Genomic DNA, 23,661 nt, shown 5'->3' on the forward strand with positions numbered 1-23,661 from the left:
ACACACAATGAAATATATAAATTAAAAATCTCCATCCCACGATTTACGTGATACATGTGTTCTTTATTTCGCGCGGTTTACTTTTGTGCGATTAAAAGTCTCGAGTGAACGGAAATCAATAAACATTAGATACGTTACATATTTAACAAAAAATGTACATATATTGTGAAAATATATTACTCTATGCGATATATAAATTAAATAACTACACTGTTATTTAGAAATAACAAGTAGAATAAAGGATAAAACTAATGATCAGTGCTATTATATCTGGGTGGGCAAATATGAAGGCTGTGAACTGCTGATGTATTTAATAGTCTTAATATATATTTTTAATTCTTTAATACATACTTTTTGCTACTATTTTATTTTTACATTCGCTTTATCACTGTCTCTTGAGCTTTATTACTGATCACGACATCAACTTTGGCAGTTTTATTATTTACATAAACACATAAAAAGTGAGTAAAGTTAGTAAAATTCATAAAACTTTATATATGGAAGAGTGAATTAATGCTCGCAATAAATTCACAGTAAATGTACTTTATATGATAAGAGCCTAATTTGCATAACAACGTGCACGGGTTAACGCCTTCTTGATTACCGATATATTATTGCGTATCATAAGATTTATGCGTTGGCGGCCATTTACGTATTACGTATACGTCACATAAAATCTATATATATTGCTAGGTATTGACGTATTACTACGTAAGCATATATTATTGATTATTACGTCATCTACGTATAAAGTGTGATATTTATTTATAGCGCATTATACATTTATTACATTGGCCATCAATGATTACTTACGCAAACATCCAAGAAAAACGATTTTCACATAAAATATAGCGATAAGTAGTACAAGTTTTATTGTTAGAGAGCTGTAATAAACGAAGTGTTATTGTTACTAATTTTATAGACTTTAACAAAACAATTTAAATATTCAGGTTTGATAGATTTCGATAATGAATTTTTATTAATGCTTATACATAATGATATATATATATATATATATATATATATATATATATATAAATTTAAAACACTGATAATATATTAATTCGAATCGAAAAAGTTAGTATATTGAAATCGTGTCAGCGCGATGTACGTCGTGTGAAAAAAGAACTTGTCGGATGCGTTCAAGGTAATTCGCGCATTTTATCGTTAAACCGTGGCCAGACACCGTGAAAGATGCGCAGAAAGTGCTATTCTCGCCCTTTCTTGACGTCGATGAAGATCCGTGCGCGTACACGCAGTTTCAAAGTTTCCTCATCATCTTAGTAACGCGATATTACCATGCTCTTATGAAACATGCAACATTGTCCTATATTTGTACGTACTGTCTTATATGCGCGATAAAAATAAATATTTTTCGTTAAAGATATAACATTAAAGCGCAGATAGACACGCTTTGTGATGGAATTTGTAATGTAATAAAGTATGTACACGCATAAAGATACATATAGCAATTTAGGAATTTGAATTAACTATTTATTGATACAAAATATATAGAATTTGATCGATAAATATTTAATCTGCACAAATATTTAATGATAATATTATTAATATGGCAATTTTTATTGAAAGTTACATATAGATAAAAAATCTTTTTTCAAAGATATATAAGAAGATTTAATTCACACATATCAATATTACATCGATGTTCAAGTATATAATAAAAAAAGAAGAAAATAAATATAATATACTTATTGAATGAAAATATGAAATAATTGGCATGGGTAGATTTGTTTGAAAAACGTTCGTTGCTCCGTCTCCGTTTACCGGTTGCGATTTTATCATTAGATGCCCTAGATGCCACATTGCATTTTTATTCCAGAACAAGTTTTCTTCCCGTTTCGTGTCGTGCGCAGGTGAACACTTTGTTAATGCGAACGTGCGCGTCATCTTGTACGCGTGCTTAGATCAGTTAATTAGGAAATCGTGACGAAGCTAGTCCACCGTCTGTTGGAGAACTTTGTTGTCATCCTTATCTCAGGTTAATGTTCGAAAATAAATCAACGAATAATATAGTCTTATTCCTTTATTTAGTATTATTTATTAGAGAGTATTATTTTGCTTAATATTTCAGGAAATTAATCTTAAAATCTAATAAATTATTTCTGTATATTTCTGAAACGTATATGATTCTATTGATCTTCTCCTAATATTTCGATTAGAAAGATTTTTATATTTATTCTCTATAAATCAGATTTTAATTATTTTAGATTTACTTGTAATGTTTAAATTAAATAATTAGTTAATTATTTGACATTATACATTTTTGCACACTTATTTTTCTCAAGTATACGTCTCAGTGACAGAAAAGCAATTATAGAATATTAACATTTTAAAGGTAAAAAACAAACATCGAAATAATTATTGATCAGTAAAAAATTGTTTTGCAATTAACTTGATAAAGCAACAGAGTAAATTTTTTATAAAGTTTGAAAGTTAAAAGAATATTTGTTAATTAATAACATGTAATTGTAGACTTATAAAAAAGAAAGAAAAAGATAATACGAAAGGTTTTATTGTTACAAGAAAATGTTTTTATCTATAGATATCTAAGATTATATTTGCGTGCATATAAATTCACAAATCAAATTCACAACTATGCATAAGTATAGATTAGATTATGATATGTGCTATATATCTGTTTCTTAGGATATATAACACGTAGTTTATTGTATTGTATGTATACTATATTCAACCTTTCAATTGCATTGAATAATATATATTGCTGATTAAAATACAGGTTACATGATCTGTGTCTACAATATAAAACGTAATACGTTTATGTTGCATTGTGTCAAACAATGTAGCTTGAGAACAGATCTTGTAAAATCGATCTTGGATATAGTATGAACGCGAATGTTATGATTTATCTCCGTTCTTATAATATGAATCATATTTTCATGACGTACGATGCAAACGTGACTTTAGGAGATCATTGACCGTTTTGCAATCGAGTACGTGCGTCAATCAGGTGCAGTTGAATCACGTTTAAATACCGAAAAAAAGAAATAAACTGGCATTTAACGGTGTAACAATTCTTTCATGCAATTTTCAGTTACTATAAGGTTAATTAGGACGTAGGTGATTAATCATGACGGAGCAAGTTGTCGACTGTATGGTTCGAATTGTCCCGTTTTAATATATTTTCGCAAAAAGAGGCAATATATAAATATCTAAATTACATGTGAAAAATACATTATAGATTTTTAAATAATTATTTCGTAATGGAGTATTAATTAATTCTAAATATAATTTAACTTTTTGAAGTTAAATTTATTTAAATGAAATAATAATTTTAATAATAATGCAAAACTTTTTTCTCTGCAAGAATATATTATACAATATTAATAGATTCTAGTGTCAGGGATACTGAAAAAAACAAAAATTATAAAACCAATGTACGACAAGTATTATGACAGGTCCTTAATAAGAACTTTAATGCTCTATTAAAATCTGAACGGTATTATATATCCGTCTCTCCGTTTCTATTTTTGGTTCACACGACTTTCAAAGGAATACCGTTGACATTCTTGAAAGTGCCTGCGACGGCTTTAAGTCATCAAGGTTAATTTGAGAGGAAGATTATTCTATATTTCACGAGATGCGACTACCTTTAGAGAAATGGGAACTCTATATGTATACTTGCGGGACGTACACTAATTTTAGTAACATGCTATCCGCTATGCATTAACGACTGAAATATCAAGGTAGACCGTTGTTTGAGATATCTGTGTAAGAGTATAAAGGACGGTGTCTATTATTTTCAAGGGTCGGATAAATTCGAATCGAACAACACAGAGGATAATGGAATGTAGTATGTTAGGACGGATTTGAACAAGTCGGAACAAGAAACGTAAGAGGACTAAAATATTAGGATAAAAAAATAAGACGAAATAGAATGACGAAAAATGTTGAGAGGACAAACGATAGTGGAATGCTGGAGTGGATGTTAGGACTGAGGAAGGATCGGCTCGATTAGCTATGTGAAGGATACAATAGAATTATTTGAATTATGCGACAGAAGAGTTTACGAGTTAAGAGTTTATACCGGATATTTTATTAGAAACATATATGTGTATGAAATAAGATGAATACAATTTATATTAAATACGGAGAATTGAGTTCGTTTCAGACGATCTATAATTCGCGATAAAACTTAAGAAAAATATCCGTATATATAATTTCACATATTTTACATATCTTAAAGTATATATATTATGTGTATATATTCTGATATATATTTTTTGTTAAAAAATTTTTTTTTCTTTAAATTTTTTATATTACGACACGCGATTACAAATAAAATTGTTCTTATTTTAAAATTTATATTCGCGAATTAAACTCTTTAAAGTAAATTTGATAAACAATTTTCAAAATATATTCTTTCTTCTTATTTCTCTTATTTTTGGTTATTCATAAAATTGTTCTTCTTCGAAGGGGAATCGATCGAATATATTCAGAAATCGATGAAAGCGTTGTAATGTTGTATGCTATGAAATGGAACGAGGTTTTATATTACGCGAGAAGAGAATATAAATACGGAAAAGGTTCGATCACATAGTACAGGGTTCTTATTCTATAGTTTTGCTGCTCAGTCTTGCGCAGCGTGAAATCAACACAGCAGAGTCGTGTTCACTGGCACTTTCCTTTGTATTTATGACTTCATCTTTCCTCTTTTGCATGCGAATCTACTCTCAGATATTATATACTTTCCCTCTGTCCCCACGGTTATCTTTATCCTATAGACTATAGAGTGTACGAATGTTGTCCACGTGTGATAAAAAGATTAAAATTTATTTAGTAACACATTCACATTTTACAGTTTTAATTAATTTATCAAAGATCAAGAGTGATTTTTATTATTTCGGCTTTTAAATGAGTTGAATTTTGAGATTGTTAAAATTGAATTTATTACGCGATAAATTTGTTTAGTATACCTATGTTTTATTACAAACATTGAGGCGACTTATATTAGATATTATGTCCAAAAGATATCCTTGCGCGATGACAAGTAATCTTATCATAAGTATACATAAGTTACTACATACACATTTTCTTAAAATTAGTGTGAAATATCTTATCAATATTTTACATGCTTTAAAGGACTGCAGCTTATATATCAGATTTCGAACAGACAAACCGCGTATTATATAGTCTCTTCCATGTTGATCATAATTTAAGCTCGTGTGAGTAATGCGATTTCGATACGAAGACGACCAAGAAATAGGGCAATCTCCTTTTCTTTTCCCTTCGCTTCTCTCCACATACTTCATCCATTTATGTACTCGAACGCGAATGAAGAGTGTTCCAGAATTTGCACATTCTTTATCGATTATAAATATAAAGTCAAGCAAAATTTAAAGTTCATCTTTTATAAAAATCTAATGAATTATCTTTTTCATAATTTTTTATAATTGTTTCGGAACGAGGTCTAAAATAAATTTTTCAATTTTGTTGAGAAATATATGCCTACGTGTAATGTAGAATAAATGTCGAGTAATCAAAAAAGATTGACGCTACGGGTCATTCGCTGTAGGTCCGTCGCGAATTTGGAGGTGCATCGTGTAATCAACGTCCGCCGACTGCGATTTTTTCGGGCTTCGCGCTTTGTAACGGGCGGTACCGGTACGTGACACACTTCGCTGACTTGTGCGAATCGCATCCGGCCCGTAAGATCTCTTCGGAATACGCGAGAATGACAATCGAAGATGCAATCTGCGATTGCACGCGAAGCCCGCGTTCTGTTCTGCGACGATGGATGATTCAGTTTTGCTGAAAGTATCGTCTGAAGAGATTTTATGGAATACATATACTGTTTTGCTAATATAGCTCTGAAATATAGCGAAATTATATCTTTGTGGTTTTTAGTTAGTGATATAAGATTTTTCGTATTTTCGTATATTCAGTAACATTTTTTTTAAATTTGTCTAAAATCTGCAAGATAGTTTTCAACGATTTTTTATGCTTTTTTTAGCAGATGAATATCCATAAAATACTTATGACCTGTGTATAGTTAAATATGGATAGTAACTTAGGAGATTGAAATAACTAACGTACATTTTAACCTCCCAGATTTCTCCTATAGATTCGAAATAATCTTGTATATTTCGCAATATGTTTATATTACACTTATACTTCGTAATATCTTTATGATATTCTGCTGATATTCTGCCAAATATGGGTAGTAATCCAGACTTAAAAGTAGCTTTGCGAAATTCGCGGTTAAGTCACAATCTGAATTATATTGCAAGTATTAATATAACACTTGTATATCTGTAATACATTCAGACAAGATATAGTAATAATGTAACACACTTAGAAATCTAATACTTACATTGAAGGATAGATCGTATTGATTAAAAATACATTCATTCTCTACGAAATATCTAAAAATTAAATAGAAATTTTTATTATTTGATTACAAAAATACTCTATTTAATTATTTATAAGTTTCTAAAAATTAAAAAAATTTAAGAGTTTTACACATATATTTAATTAATAATAAAACTTTTAAAATTGGAGAGAATTAAAAAAGTTATTTATAAATGTATCATTGATTAAAAAGTAAATGTAAATCGTGTGTATCAAATATTAATATATTAATTCAATTATTTTGAGAGAGAATTGAAACAACTTTTATTAACATCTCGATTTTGCTAAAATTCTCGCGATTTTTATTTAACGTTTTATAATTGAAAATTAATAAAATAACAATCGTGTTATTTTCTTTAATCCTCTTGTAAAGAAATAATCAGTTTTCGTAACAGCACACCCCGTACATGCATCCGCATACCAAGAATAAATGCGTGTACACGATGAGCGTACTTTACATCGTAATGACGTCATCGCTCCATTCGTATTCTTTCGCGAGATGATGCGCGCAGATTTTGACTGCCAGTCACGTTTGCGCAGATTTTATGGACTTTTTTAACGGTGCTGGCACTCGTAGCCCGGGTCATTCTTATCTGCATTGCCCCACTGCATTATTCTCATAAAGATCGAGCGTTCGGCGCCAGTTCAATTTGCGAGACGCGTGTTCTCGATTACGATCACGCTTTCGATCTAACTCTCTATATCTCTGCCTTTCTTTTTTCTCTCGTTGACAATTGAATAATCGAGATCATTGTACATAGATGCGTATCTATACGTCGCGTTATGTTAAATTACTATAAAATCTAAACGTTCAAAAAATCAAGCAAATTTTTAGCTACAATTTTCACACCTCAGATCAAAGAAATTTGTCTACAATTTTGTGTGCTAATATATTTGAAGATGTATATTTGTGCTTGTATTTCTTGATACAACTCTATTAATTAAAATTTAATTTAAGAAACATTAATTTTAATGTCTTATGCTTTTGTTTTATGAATCTATAATAATGTCAAATATTCGCCGTGTAGAATTATTAATTAATTACAACTGTATATGTATTTAAATCTATTTTTGGAAATTTGAAAAGAAACTAATTTAAATCTTATTTTTTCAATGTAGAGAGAAAGAGGAGAAAGAGAGAAATTAAGTATCTTCTCTCCCAAGTCATATATTGAAAGAATGAAATAAAATAAGAAAAATAAATAAAAAAGAAACTGTTACGTTAGATCTTTGAATAGTTCATTTTAGTGTCTTATTCGCTCAGCTTTCTCCTGGCTATTATCGATTTGTATATATTGTCAGCAGCGCAAATTATCGACAAGCGTCATTTAGATCAGTATAATATAATCGAGCAAATACTCTAGTAATTATATTGTTACGATGTTGCGATCGTTAAAACGTTTCTGATCTTTTATGTTTTTACCGCTCCGAATATTCTTTACTCCGTTTAGAGCGCATTTATTTCACTTATCTACGAACCGGATATAATATTTTACGAGTATTGCCGCGCGTTGTAAATGTTACGTTGTGCAAAGGTTTGGCATTAACGAATCGCCGAAGGAAGTTAATTATACCTATTAGCGATTGCGAGATTGAAACATTTCCACTTCTTTGTTTTGTATTTCGTGCAATTCATTGGGAAACTATTTTTTTACAAAAATCTCTCCAAATTCCACTTTGTTCTTTGTTGAGTAATATTTATATATTTTTAGCAAGTTTTAAAAAATATTTTCTTTAAGAATACATTACTTTTTTTTTTACTTAATAACATTGACATGAATGTATTATGTTTTTGTTTTTATACGTTCAAGTCTAAACCTTTAAATTGATTTCTTAACTTTCTTAAATTTTATATTTAATATAAATATTGATATACTTAAATCAAAATGCATTATTTTCATTACTTAAATCAAATGCAATATTCTCACTACAAAAAAGTATTTTTTGTTTTAATTTTATCAATACATGCAAAATGCAAAAATGAAATTAAAAATTTAAAGAATTTTATTAGATTATAAAAGTAATTCATACGTATTTTTTTCTTAAAAAATATCTTAAAATATTATTCTTTGAGAATCATACAATTATTTTCATTTCATTATTTTATTATTTTATTATGTCTGTTATATTTTCATATCTACCGTGTTTAGCAATATTTCATGCTTGCTCTTTAGAAAAATAAATTGAAGAAATAAATTAATTCTTTCTATCAGTCTTGTGCTCGCAATTTCTTTCATGTCGAGTGGCAACAGGATCAAATTATCAGTAAATTATCTGCGCACGTCGATCTTGATTCGATCATTCTGACCGCAGCAACGCGGTTATGTCATCGTTTTCACGATGAACGACACACATGCAATAATGTTGACTCCAGCAGTACGTTGAAGTACGTTCTGTGTTACGCGCGTATACCATGAACTCGATGTAATATACGAACCGCACTGTGATAAGCGCACAGTGCTTAGTAGGCACACGGGTCGATCATTTATTGATCTCGTAAAGAAGCTGGCCTCTTCCGATTTATGCCATGACTGATGCATTCAAAGTTCTTCAGGAATATTGCCACACGTGTTCTTCGCTATTAATATAAACGCTATTTACCTTTCGAAATATACGCAGTATCGAGTATCATCATTTCGTGATTTCGATGAATCTCGTGAATCGTCAATATAATTTCATCTAACAAATGGCACATGCAATTTGCAAAAAAATATTACAAAAGTAAATAACGTTAATTTGTATTTTAATTTTTTTATAAACTATAATATATTAATTATAAATTTTATTATTTATCTAAATCTGAAAAGAGAATTTTTTGCGAGATTGGATTTACGAGATAATGCGCGCGTATTTGAAACGTTGATTGCGGTCGGTGAGATTAATATGTATAATTCGAGAATTAATATTGAATGGACAGATGCCCCCGGTGATTGAACTATATTTCCTTCTATTCTTCATTAAAATACACGCAAATAAGATCTGTGAAATTGTTACGAATACGTGCAATTAACACTAAACAAAAACGAAAAGAAAGGAAAAAGACGACACGTGCTCTATGCGTATCTTGCTCGACACTACGATTTCCACGAATTTCTCTCATGTTAGCTCGATGCAAATACATATATAATATAAGGAGGGATGTATATATACGTTCTTTCTCTTTTTCTCTCTCTCTTTGCGCGAGCTAATAATACAGCCAGCCGATATATAACCAGCGAGCGAGCGAGCGAGTGTTTTGCTCGGCGTTTGCGGGTCCAGTGCAGAGATCCGCCCACGTATCGTCGTTTCGTTCTATCTTAAATCTCGAGATGATTTTAGTATCCCGCCGGTTTTGCGCCTAATCGTACGCGCGCGAAGCACATTAGCATCTCTCTCTCTCTCGGTGAAGACGCGAGCGATTGCCGGACCTCCATTATCGGCGAAAGAAAATTATTTCAAGAGAGTAAAACAAAACGGACGATCGTGATTGTTATATTTTACCCAGTAAACGTTCGGAATCATCGGCGATTTTTTTGCTACGGTTGTAGAGAAGCCATTTAGAGGGAAGAGCCATTTATTTTTTAGGAAAAATTGTTTTGTCGTTTTCTTAAATACATCTCGTGTGATTTTATAAGTATTAAAAGTATTTAGAAATCGCAAACGATTGATTTCCGTAGTTATCGTCATCTCGCGAGTGCGTCATTACGGAGAATTCTGAGGGGAACGCCCCTGCAGCATCCAACGCAGGGGCACCGGCCATTTACTTAAACGACGGCTATGTCGACAGGTAAAGATCGTTTTGCAAGGAAGAGAAAGATGGGTCCCCGTCTCGATTAATTCTTTTCACAATCCTGCTGTCGGCTACCTCTCCGCGTGCGGATGTTCTGAAAAGATTTCATCCCGGTTTATCGTGATGGCTGCGTCAGCTGCTATGCGCTGCTTTGTAGACTGAAGCATAGAGATACTCAACCTATTGTCAGAAAAATCTGCCTTAGCGCCGGAAACATCTTTTCTCGTTGAAACAAAACGAGTACAGATGTCACAAACCTTGTGAATTTTATGTATTACAGATTTACTTAAATTTTTTACAATAACTTCAATTTTATACAATATTAAAGTAACAGCAATATTAAGAAAAAGACAATTTTGAAATATGAATATTTATATCACGGATTGGAATATTATATAATATTATAGTTTTAAATATCCTGTAATATTTAAAATTCTCCTGGTATATATTTATCATTGATTTTAATATTCGTTATCTATGTTCTCTGAATTATATAAAATATTTTCGTTATACCCCTATTTCTCGCAAGAATATCTTCGTGCCATATAAGGTAACGGAAAGCGCTTTCGTGCCGGCAACGATATTTTAATATTCTTGCGGTACCGGCGTTGGTTTCCCCTTGTTATTTCCCGACTATTATGATAACTACAACTATTTTTTTTCTTCTCAATGTTATTTCCCGACTCGGGATCAGACACGCCGCGCCGCGGCGTTATTCGAATGGGCCGCTCGCAATTTATTCGGCCGATCATTCTCGTTAATTATGCAGTTATGCACCGCACGACGGTCGAACGAGCCGGCGCGGTCTATCGTTAAAGCACCGAGAGTTTCGCAGCCTTGAAAACCTTCAACTGTGACCGAGCGAAACTCTACTAGCTAGCTAGCGAGTCGATTGTAAAAAAAAAAAATTAAAAAAAACCCCGCAAGGGTGCCGTTGTAAAATATATTGTAAAGTGCATTTACGACGCAGTGTTTCTTCGCGCGTCTCTTACGCTCGCTGCATTTAATGCTCTGCGAATTGCTCGCCTGCTTACTTATGCATATATACATATGTATACAAACGCGGTGCGGAGTGCACAAGATGATCGTGTGTCGCCAACTTGGCTCTCGCGGCTTCTTCTTTCGCAATTAAGGTCGATCGGAGTAATTGACCGACAATGGAATGGAGCCGTGAGATCGTGTTAATTTTTAAAGCGATAAAATTGATAACTATTATAAAAACATCAGATGATATGTGCTATGCGTTTAATTATATATTATAATATCATTAGAAAGCCATACGATCTTTTATCGCGATTGTTTATTGCTAAAAGTGGAAGGTCACATTTATCGCGCGGTTGACTTTTCCTCCTGAAGATATCAAAGGACAGGAAAACAGTAATTCTCGATTTCTGGCATAATCCAACTCGACTATAATTAGCTTCGCGAAGGTCGAATTGTTGTCCGCGCAGAGAGGGGCTAAAGCATTCAATATACTAAATTTTTTATATATAATATAATAAGACAAACATATATAAATGTATGATTTCCTAAAACAAAATTACATAATCAAAACGTAAATGAAAAATTTAATTAATTTTTTTAAATTTGATAAAGTAATATAAACAAAAAATAATAATAAGCGATATTTATTCGTTTAACTTTTTTTTCCTCAGATCGCGCCTTCAATTATGCGAAATTCTGGTATATATCATACATGATAATTTAATTTGTATATAGAGTGTGCGAGACTTATATCGATTTGATTAATGACCAGAAGGCTAAACTTGATCGCTTTATAGTGAATATTAAGAGAATGTCGAGTGAGATTGGTTCTCTTGGCCCAATTTGTTAATAAGCTTGTGCGTGTAATTGAGCCGCGTCATGGTAAGGTGATCCAGTCGTGTGAAAGTTATCGTCGTGGCTTTCGATAAGGCAATTAGAGAGAGGCATCGAGGATCAATATGTCGATTTTGACGATGATAGATTTTCACTTTGGTTTCCTGGCGCAAATTCACTCGTTCGTCATCGTCGTTTTCATCATGATCAGCATCGATGAGTACATTTACGATTTCAATCTGATCTGAGATGTAGTCTTGATAACTCCATTGCCTATAGATTGGTTCGCATTTCAATCTAATTTAAATCAAATAATACTTAAATCGGTAAGACAACCTCCTAAAAGGTTTTAATATATGAAATTGAGACTATTAGTAGAAATTAATGAATATAATAATTGAATGAGATTTTACTTAATCAGTTTTAATTATAGACATTTTTAATACCTCGTAATTATTTAATACCCGCAGTAGTAAATTAAATAGGCTCGATTACAAAATGTAAAACATTCTAATGTAATACGTTACGTGTGACAATGGAGAGAATTATTCGCATGTCGTATAGTAAATATCTGTACAAGCGAATTATAAATAGGTTTGTTATTCCGTGGTAAAGTCTCAGAGAAATTTCCTATTGTAGACGCGCGATAGCGGAAGTTCGCGCATATTGCATGTGTGTGTGTTTGCGCGTGTTGTATCTGGTCAGCTGGTCATTATCATATGGGAATGTGATGGTTTACTTACCATGAGAAAATGGCATCGCGTAATCGCGACTGGCATACGCGATTCAGATGTGCGGTTATCGTCGTCGAAACTATTATACGTGCGTGCGTAGAAAGATCTCGTTTGATTTCACGAAGACATCGAGAGAGCTCGACGATAATAATGAGGCACGGAATAAAATATAATGGGAACGTGTCGATGTAGGTGAAGCGTGAATAGCGTTAAAAATTCATTTTTCCGCGGACGGTTCGCATAAATAATTCTATTTAATTGTATTATAAATAAGCACGCACTGTAATTAAGATGACTGTAATTAATTTACAACGATGTCGGTCAATGTTAATAACTGCTATACAGATACAAAGAAAGGTCAAAGACTTTATTGTGCAGTATACAAGATGTTTTTATAAAATATATTTTATCTTAAACGTTCTTTCACTTAATTTTACTCTATAAAAGGTTGTAATCAAACATTTTATATTTTAAGTTCGAGTGTTTAAAAAAAAAATGATTCATTTATCGTTCACAATTTTGTACTGTTATAACAGCGTTAATTAATGAACTCAATTATCTATCGCGAGTTATTGATTGTAATAGCCACGAAGCCAGCTAAGCATCAGTAAATCGATTAGTGTTTCAATTATCTTGATATCAAAGATTAAAATCGACAGCTGTCTGAAACTATCAAACTGCATCAAAATTTTCGTTTATACTCTTTGTCTAATCGACGCGTATCTGTTTTTGTTCTTTAAGCTGAACTTTAGTATTACTTGCTAACTTGGAATAAAGGAAACACATTACGCTCTTATCGCATCAGATAAAGCATGATGATATGATTCACTAAAAAATCTCAAGATTTACTTGTGCAGAATACTTGTATACTATATAGATTTTTAAAACTGCTAAATTTATTTTAAATTTTGTTAAATTTAATGGGATTAAATTCTTTAGTCAGTGCATAAATTTATGCTGATATTCATTCATAGTAAGTTAGAAAAAAGTTTTATAGTACGGTACGCTGCAGCCATTTTAATAAATGCTTTAAAAACCGGTTAAACAATGAATTCACTAACAGATTTTAAATATTTTAATACCGTTATGTATGCGTTTGTATGTATCTGTTCAACATCTGGCACGTATCGATATATGTATGTTAATGTTATGAGTATTATTTTCTTATTGATATGATTTTTTTTCGATGACAATTAATAAAAGTTGATCGATTTATTATCGATATAAAAGCGAAGAATTATATTCGAAACATACAGTATGTGTTTTGATTATAATTTTTTATCTATTGCAGTTTAAAAATTTTTTGATATATTTCAATCATTTTTCGATTACGTGTTAAATGTAGTCTTATATCAGTTATAATTATTGTATATGATTTTGATTGCAGTCACCAGAATAATTTGATTATTAAAGCAATATTTTTTTGTTATTTTTGCAGTCTGAGCGAATGTTACTTTGCGGGCAAAGGCGCTGCCTTGGTTTTACCGCCGAACGAAAGGGCTCGTCCTTCGAGGCGAGTCTCGGCGGCAGGATGCGATATCCAACAGCACCTGCAGTCCATGTTCTATCTGTTGAGGCCCGAGGAGACTTTGAAAATGGTAAGTACAAAAATGACTTTTGTACTTAACAAGAAACAAAGGAGAATCTCTTTATTTGAGAGATCTTTGCGTATAGGTAAAAATTTTTCGCGGTATAAATTTTATACCATAAAATCCTTTTATTTCGTCTCGCAATTATACAGCAATCGACTTGTCTTAATACGGCGCCCGAAATTATCCGATCTTATATGTATCTTTCGTGTATCATCGAAGATTCCCTACGTTGAGAAGAGCGAACGCGTGACTTAAAAAGCGCACAAAGTGTTTACTTACGCGGACACTAAAAATATTTTTGTTTCCGCGAATTGGCAATTGTAAATTGGCAACGATTTCGATGATTGCGTAGCAAAGGCGATATCTCGTCACGAAGTTTTCCACCGTTCGAACCAACTCGATTGCGCGACTCGCGGGTCGGATTGCGAGCAAATCTCGCGCGAGTCACGTTTCGGCGCGGTTTCTTTGCGGACCGAGACCGTGCGGTCCTAATTTGCGCGTTGTTCGAGAAATTGGCAGCTCGTTGCCTTCGTTCGCCCGAGAATACTCGAATTATAGCGGCTTTACTATTCCGTTCGGCCGGAGGAACCCGTTGGAAAATCGTGTAAACACACAGCAAGCAAAAGTATACTCTCCATCGCGCAGTCTTGACGAGGAAGTTGGCAGTCGCTTATCTCGAAAGAAACGTGCTCCAAGGTACAATTCGTGATTCCGCAAGTCGACTCTTTATATCATTATCGCGAACAAACATACATTGCCACGCATAACAGTTGAGATGTCGAGAACAAAAAGAAGTAAAAGCTTTGTGACGACTAGAATTCTGCTTATAATTTTATGTGCCATATCCTATCTCTGTGTATATATTCCCTGATATTTTGCTAACAATAAGATCTTCAAACATTATACGATATAAAATTAGAAATAGAATTTTGTTCCGAATTTTGTCACGAACCAGATCTAATCTAAAAACTCAAGAATATTTTATAAGTATTTTAATTAATAATAATAATAATAGTATAAAATTAAATATTTTATAATTGAGATTGAGCTACGAGCTCTCTAGTTCTTTCTTTTCAGAAAATATAATTTTTGTTTCGCACTATTTTTTTCATTCTCAGCATTTTGTGACTAGAGGAGTCTTTTAATAATAGTTTATATTTTAAAAGTATTGCATACAGAAAGTATGAGTTTATATTGTAACTTATATATATCGATTAAAAAAATATAAATTATTTCGGATTTCGAAGACTCGGCGCGAATTTTAATAACCAGAAGTCGCCAATTTATAAACAGAACAATGTGTACATGAAATTTTTATCTTTGTTGAACATATTATGAAGTACATATATGTACGTTGGCTATGACGTGTGTGCTACGTAATTAATGACCGCAAGATTAATTAATGCACTTTACCTTTTTTTCGCGCGTCTGGCAATTAACAAGTCGCGGAACTTCTTTTCCCAAGACAGAGACTTTAATTTCCTTTACGGACTGCACGGAAGCGATTCCGCCGTTATTCTTCTTCGTACAAGGAAGTTCCGCACAGCCTATAATATTTCCGTCGGAGTAAGCTCCTTAAGTAATATATTCTTAAGTAATATATCTTCAACAGTGAGTCTTCACAATGCGTTCTCACGTAAGGTACGAGACACATTCGTGCAAGTCTTCCTCGAATAAAAACTTCCTTTAATAAAAACTTCGAAATTTAAATAATTCGCGATATATTTGATTTTAAATATTAAATAATTATAATAAATAGGCCCCCCTTTTCGATATTTTTTTACAAATTAACTCTAGATTAGTCAAAAGATTTATGATGCATCAAGGTATTTTAAATAATAATCTAATTAAAAAAAATAAGTTTAAACAATGATTAAACAATAGAAACTTGCTGCTATTGTTCTATCCTATTAATGCTGTAAATTTATTCTTCTTACGATCCGTATTTTTATTTTATTTGAAAATTATTATGAACAATTAGCTAATATGATATATTATTTAATTCGGGTGGGATATTTGAATCTAGAATCTTTTATGCACACGCATATTGCGTATCTTACGAATAGAATAATTCGCCGTATCAGTAATGATGAAACATGTTATATGTAATTAGATTTGAAATCATGGGGTCGATAAGAGATAAGAGACGCGGCTGCGAGTGATCTTCGAAGACGCTCCGTGCTGTCTGCCGCGCGATTGCTCGCTGGAATTTTCCACGTGGGACCGTTTCGACGCGATGTCGCGGTTGTCGGGGGACTGTCGCGAAGTGGGCTAAACGCGACCCACATGCGCGGGTCGTCGCCGTCAGAGCGAAGGCGATGCATTTGAGGTCGCGGCCGATGAGCAACGAGCGCTTCCGGTCGGCGCGCGAATAAAGAAAGGCGACGATAGCCGCCGGTTTTGCCATTGCAAATACAAGCGAATCGATAATCGCAGGAGGGGCAGGACTTCCGATAAATAAATTAGAAAAGTTATAATTTTTGTCGTGTCAAGATGATCATTCTAGATTCTAGATGAATCGATGAATGAAAAATCAGAGCAAAACCGTCAGATAAAAATTGGATTCTTTTAGATATGTTATTATATAGATTGTTCAATGTTTTAATATTGATTATAATGAGACGTGTGCTTAAAAATGAAATAAACAAATTAAATAAATGAAATAAATTAAAAAACAATATTATTTAATAAATACGTGAAAAACGTTTCATATGAAAATTTTTTTGCGCTCCAAAATTATAATTATCTATACTATATCTCTATTTATTAATTTAATTTGTTTCGCATAATCTATACACGTTTATCTTCTATATCTATACATACGAAACGAAACCTTCTTTCGAACACTCTCACCAGACACTCGGTATATAACATGATTCATCTCGTATGATCATCCAATTTGGGCGAAAGTAGAGAACAACTGTACTTCTTTCATCGTTCAGACCTGAATGCTCATGCTTTTTGCTCGGAACATTGTTTGCGCGATTTTCTTTCACTCTTCGCACGAGATGCACTCGAGACGATCGATCGTCAAAAGTGAACGGCATAAAATTCGCCCCTTTACCTTTGACACGAGCTCCGGAGAGCGTACTGAATTGGGGGCAAGTCCAACTCTAGAAAAAGTAAGCCGTGTTAGAAGAGAACCCTGACCCGGTTCAGAACGACTTGAGCTCGCTCTCCTTTAGCGCGAGAGAAAGGGAGGTAGACACGAGACGTTATCACTTCGTGCGATGTTTTCTTCGATGGATTTTGACGAGCGAGGTCAGGGGCGAGATAAAGTTTATATTCCTGCTGATCGATCTTGACAGCGGAAGTTCGAAGATAGGTCGAATTGAATTTTCCTTATTGGAATCGATTATTTATTAGCAGTGAAAGAAATCGCATAGCAGGTGGGAGCGACCGAAGGTAGTCGGCATTCTCTGCATTTTAATCACGCGATTCATAATTTCGATTAGACGTATCAGGTGTCGAGTCGAGAAAGTTTCTGCTCGATTTTAAACTATAATGGCGTGATTTTTATAAAACAAGCGATTTTATCTCTGCAGTTTTTTCTAATAATATTGCGAAAGAGAAGTATATAATTAATATCTTTAATATTTAACGAGTGTTTTGTTAATTAATATATTACTCTGGACGTTTATACTTTCTTTTACTAGATTTTTTGTGAAAATAGGGAAATTATATGTTTGACAATTTAATTTCGGAGAATCGTGATAAAAGTTCAAACACTTTATTTAATTCAAAAATGTCATATATACTGCTGTACGCGATACAATACGCGTAGTAATCTTGTTTAGATATATGCAGAGACGTATCGGTGTAACTTTGCGTGGTCTTCTAAAAGTAGCTACGCGATACACGCGGTGCACATCCGTTTTCCTTGGCAGTAAAGAAGTAATTACAGAGAGCAGCTAAAGTCACTTGGTCGCGATCGCGCGTGAACGAAGGAGGCGAATAAAAGCAATAAAATCGCAAGCTCATGATTCTGACCTTTACGATGCCGGTATAAATCGCATTATAAGATAGGAGCGCAACGCAGAGGGAATATGTGTAAAGTAAAGGCAAGAGGCTCGGACTGCATTATGATCTCGTCGAGTAGTTGAGCAATTCGCTGTGTTCATCCTTCTTCGATCAAGCGAGAAGAAAATGGAGGAAACGCGGTGTCGGTGTGCCAATTTTATGAGAGTGACATAATACATATCGTTCTCGTCGCGCTTCCTCTCGTTCTCTTAGTCTCTTTTGTTTCTCGATCGTCGTCAATCTCGAGCAATGTCCAATGTCTGAAAGAATAGATATCTGTTCTACTTTTATATTAGGATATATTGATATTATTAGGATACTTTTCATTTTTCTTTATTTAAAAAATTTTCTTTTAGTTTTTATTTAACAATTTTTTTATATTATTTATTTTTATTTTTTTCAAACTGGGCCAGTTATTACTCCGGAAGTAACTGTAGTGTTGAGATTTATTATGTGTTATTTTTCTTTTTTATTTTCATTTCAGCCCCAATTCAAAAGCTCCGCATTCTTAATAAAATAATATATATGCATATAATATAATATATCATGTTTACATTTGTTATATATTTCGGTACATTCACCTGCTTTTAATTGACGGTTTTTAATTTAACAAAAAAATATTTGCACCAGCATCGGATACACATTTGTCGGTTATTACGTGTTGCAGTAATCTCTGTATTTCTCTCACCGCGATAAAAAAATATTGCCGTAATGAAAAATCACCTCGTTTATTATGCCGTTAACATAACTTTAAATCGTTAGGAATACACGATCATCATCGTGCCATTCTCGAGCTACGAAAAAGCGAATCACGCGATGTGAAACGAGCATCCGATGAATAAGAAAAGAGCCACGATTGGCTATACGTTTGCGTAACGCTTTTTCCCTTCAGGATGTAAATCTCATAGTTAATAATCCAACCGATCGCAACATTCTCGTAATCTCGAATGTTTGACGTTTGAAGAGAGTACGAAGAAGCGGTCAATAAGATGTGAAATATATAGGACAACATATTAATCACGTTTTATGTGAGAATCGTAGAATATACTGACAATTCTGAATACAACACTTAAGGAGATTATTATGGACAGCTGTACTCTGTTACATATTTCACGAATAATATTAAAATATCTTTTATGAATCTTTCTATTTATTCCTTTGGCTGAGACAATTTTATGTTACTTATATATTTCAATTATTCATTACGTTATTTTTTATTTCTTCTATTCAATACAGAGCAAATTAAATGTTTTGAGTTTTAATTTGTTAGAAAAAATTATTAGAAATTTTAGAATAAATTAGAATAAATAATCTTTTTATCTCGGTAAACAGCAATTTTTTGTGCGTGAATTATAAGAACATATTTTATCATAATGAGATTATCTCTCCCTCTAGAATCTCACAATGTAAAACGTCGTCGGTCGTCGTGGTAAAAGCCCGTGGCAAAAAATTTTACCGAATAAAATTCCCCGTTGCGGTCATCCGTTGCGAGAAAGATAAATGAATCCCGTCGGCATAATGCGAGTCTCGTAGGATTAATGACAAACTAGCAGCTGCAGCCGCTAAGCAATGCTATTGCGCGTATACGTTTGAGCTCGTAAATAACACGTCGGCGCGATTCCTCTGGTCTAGTGAGATGATGGCTGGCGAAACGCTGGACACGTGGGCGCTTTTATGGATCACACATTGTTACCATCATGACCATCGACCTCGTAAATCCTATCGTCGATTGCGCGGCTATTGTAACTGCCAGTCGATTACCATGGAAATGAGGTTGCTATCGAGAAGAGAATGCTTCTGTTGCACGTAGACAAGTAGCTGACTCGTACTGACTCACTAAGATTCTAAGCACTTTTTTATGTGTAATCAGCAATTAAATTTGATTTGATTTTTCTTTTTACTTTTATCAGTATCGCTCTTATCAGTATTATTAGGTTGAAAGTAGCAACATATATCAATGATAATGCATACGCATTATTACATAAAAAATTTATTATTATATTATATATCAAATAAACCAAAAATTTATCATTATTATATTCTTTTTTGAGAACAAATTAAGCGATTACTCATTTATTTATTGTGCTACATAATTTCAAGATGATTGAGACATAAGCGACAAGTGCAACAATATTAATATCCTGATAATAAGAAGCACGGGAAATAGGAGTATATTTTTCGCGTATAATAGGCTTGAATAATTAATGCCGTTAGTCGCAACGATATGGTGTTTCTAGGTTAAATAAAATAGTAATTAGCCCAGAGTTATAGTTACGTAGTTGATTCCTGCTTTACGATGTTTCCCATCTTAAAATTTCACTCGCGGGAATTTTCATTATATTCGGTCACGTAATGACAATTTATCTCGTTTGTGCTCGTTATAGATTATTATCCATGTACAGAGAAGCTATATATTCCTTAATTGTTAGATAGTTTTCACGAGATTAGTTAAACAAAGATATATAGGATATGATATTTCGTAATATTCCAAAGAGCGAATTAATTAATCTTAATTGGAAACGAATATCGATCCGCGCGAGAACATGTATAGCATATGAAATATCCAATCGTGTTCCATCGTGGTCGAGGGTTTCACATCGATTGTTCCATGGTCGACGATCCAATTTCCGGTGAATATTCGCACATGAATGGTCGGGGGTATATATACGATCCGTCGCGGAAATGCTTATTGTCCCTGTTCGCTTCGTTTCGTATATGCTTCTTATGTCAGTTATATATTTGAAAGGGCGCGGAAGAAATTGTCGGAGATTCGTTTTGGCGCGCGCTATACGGACGGGACCGGCAAGAAACTGGTCCTTACAAGGACAACGAGGTAAGGGGGTCGCGCGATTCGCTACAGGTCGTTTCGTCGAGACTTCTTTTCGGCGGGACCCCGTTACTTTTTACGCCCGTACTTAAACTTAATACTTGCGTGTACTTGTCCGCCACGCGGGGCCCCGGGACCTTTTATGCGGAAAGTGTCAGTGACCCGAACGACCATTAACCCGCAATTCAGTTGCCCGCTTCCGGCGCTTTATTCTCGCGCTTCCAAGTCTTTTTTTTTTTTTTTTTCCTTCCAGATGCGATCGTATCGATAACGTTACGCGGTAACACTTGGCGAAAGGCAAAAAGATCCGTGGTGAAGCCACCGGATCACGGTACGCGAACAGAATTTGTTCGAAGAATACTGGTTAAGATAATATTGCGCGAGGAGTAAATTACTTCCTAAATTACGGAAAATTACGACATCTTTATTTCAAAGATAATGGTTTTTACGGAGATTTTATCTTTGCGCGCGCATATACGGATCATCTAATCCTCGTCTACCAATTTATGTTTCCGAGAATCACTTCTCGACAAACGGAACTATCGCGATAAATTATCGTCACCCACGCGACCGCGACTTTTCCGGGGTTTCGTAAGGTCAAGCTTCGCGATAAAGTTGCGCAAATGTTGATACGCCCGACGATCAGACGTCTGGACTTAGCGATAGTATCGACGAAATGTAATTTGTGATATTGAACCGGTATTAGTATAATCGAGCACGAAGATATCGATCAGTGCTTTGAAATAAAGCAGAGTGTGCTTCTCTTTTTATATAATAATTGATAAAGTAATGTCAGTATGATAATTTTTTAAATTCCATTATAAGAAAGCAACAAAATTCGTCGTTTAAAATGCCGCATTTTTGCATTTGTCAAATTTAGCGAAAAATTGTGCTATTTATTATATTTCTTGACAGGTCAATTAACATTCAAAAAATGCGAATATTGCGAAGTAAAACATTTTCGAAATACGCGTGTATGTGTGTTTAAGAAATCTCTAATAAGTATAACTTGATAATATTCAATTCGAAATATTATCTAAAGATATTGACAATATAATCTATTGTGAGACGTTCAATATAATCACGTCTTTAATATGTATAAAAAAGAGATATTACATTTTTGCGATCTCAAAAATCTTATGAATTTTTGAATTCATTTTATAAAACATTGGTATGTCAGATAATATTTTAAGAAATATTGGAGCACGTAATCTAAATTGTATATTATAATTGCCCTACCCTAGGGGAAAGGCTTGTTGAAGGATGTTTATCTACTGAAACTCGAAAGTTTAATTAGACCAGAGATTTGACATATATAGTTACCGCGATACTCGCGAAAGCAGTAAGTGTTTCCGAGTGTGTTGGAGAATATTCTGAATTTTTTTTTCCCAGGGTGAGTAGTTTTGTACGGCTCTTGTGATTTATTTGGCGTTCCACGCCGCTGCCTGCACGCCGTGGTCGTCGCAGACCGGCGCACAGTATGTGGTTTTCTCAGAGCGAGTTATGCCGCCGACCATTCTTTTCGGCGGCAATCTTCCTCTTCTCCGACCAGAGCGTGTCGGATCGCCGCGAAATTTACCGCGTGGCTAGGTCCTACCGCGAAGGACGATTCAATCGCAGAACGATTCGTCTTGGATCGCGCTCCGACCCGAGATCTCAGAGATCTGAAAAATGTCACGATAGCGAGACGAAATTAATAAATTAGTAATACGTTAATCTCTTTCCTCTCTTTTGTACTTATACATTTTATTATCAATAATTTATTGCGAAGAATTGAATTATTTTTAACGTAGAGGGGAGCTCGATAATAATTTAAAGTTTTAAGTTATATCTTTGAGAAAAGTAAGATTTATCGGTAAATATAATGAGATCGATTGTGAGCGGCGATGTAAATAAATACTGCATGGCTACTTCCGGGATTATCTCATGAATAGCATAGCAATTTATCATGGCATGAATGGTCGCGCCAAGTGTATTTTACATTCCATTCATAAATAGGTAGTTATCACTTGGATGATCGAGTACTTTTCTAGCCAATACTTTTTCAATACTGGATAAAAATATTCAATCATCTTATTGTAACAAAAATAGCATTTAAATCTTATTTTTACATAAATAGTAAAATAGTAAAACAAATGAAATTATGCAGAATGATAAAATATCGACTTATTTGTATCGAATAGAGTCTTATATAGAAAACTATTTTTATCGAATGATAAGTCGATAATTGCAACAAATTTGGGCGCAACGTCGGGAAAATCCCTTCGCTCTCGGGTTGCTGAAACAAATTACGTATCTCGATGCTATTTCCTGGCCGAGAAAGTTGAAAAAGACGGTGTGAGAGGACACGTAGATCGCGTCGCTCGTTGCTTATCGCGCGTGCGTTTCATAAGTGTCACAATTGTCTCGGGTAGCTCATTTTACGCGACTGGTCACGACACACTTTCATCACGGCCGGGGCACGTGACAGCGCAACGAGACGTCTGTCAGTCTATCGGACGTGACAGGTAC

The 23,661-nt window shown here is 33.7% G+C and overlaps 1 protein-coding gene across 4 annotated transcripts in view; it reads left to right on the top strand.

Annotated features, from left to right (window-relative positions):
* The window catches only part of Ssh (Protein phosphatase Slingshot), a 135,130-nt gene that overhangs the window by 35,402 nt on the left and 76,067 nt on the right, over positions 1–23,661 (top strand). For 3 of the 4 annotated variants that reach the window (XM_083039287.1, XM_083039286.1, XM_083039288.1), the window contains one exon: positions 14,150–14,309. In XM_083039287.1, coding sequence (XP_082895413.1) covers positions 14,150–14,309 — 160 coding nt within the window. Of the gene's footprint in view, positions 1–9,720; positions 10,157–14,149; positions 14,310–23,661 lie in introns of those variants that run through there. The other variant, XM_083039289.1, reaches the window with a different exon arrangement.

This window comes from Prenolepis imparis, unplaced genomic scaffold, assembly GCF_030444845.1.
Source record: "Prenolepis imparis isolate NDT839.2.m4 unplaced genomic scaffold, iyPreImpa1.0 SCAF_5, whole genome shotgun sequence".
NCBI lineage: Eukaryota > Metazoa > Arthropoda > Insecta > Hymenoptera > Formicidae > Prenolepis > Prenolepis imparis.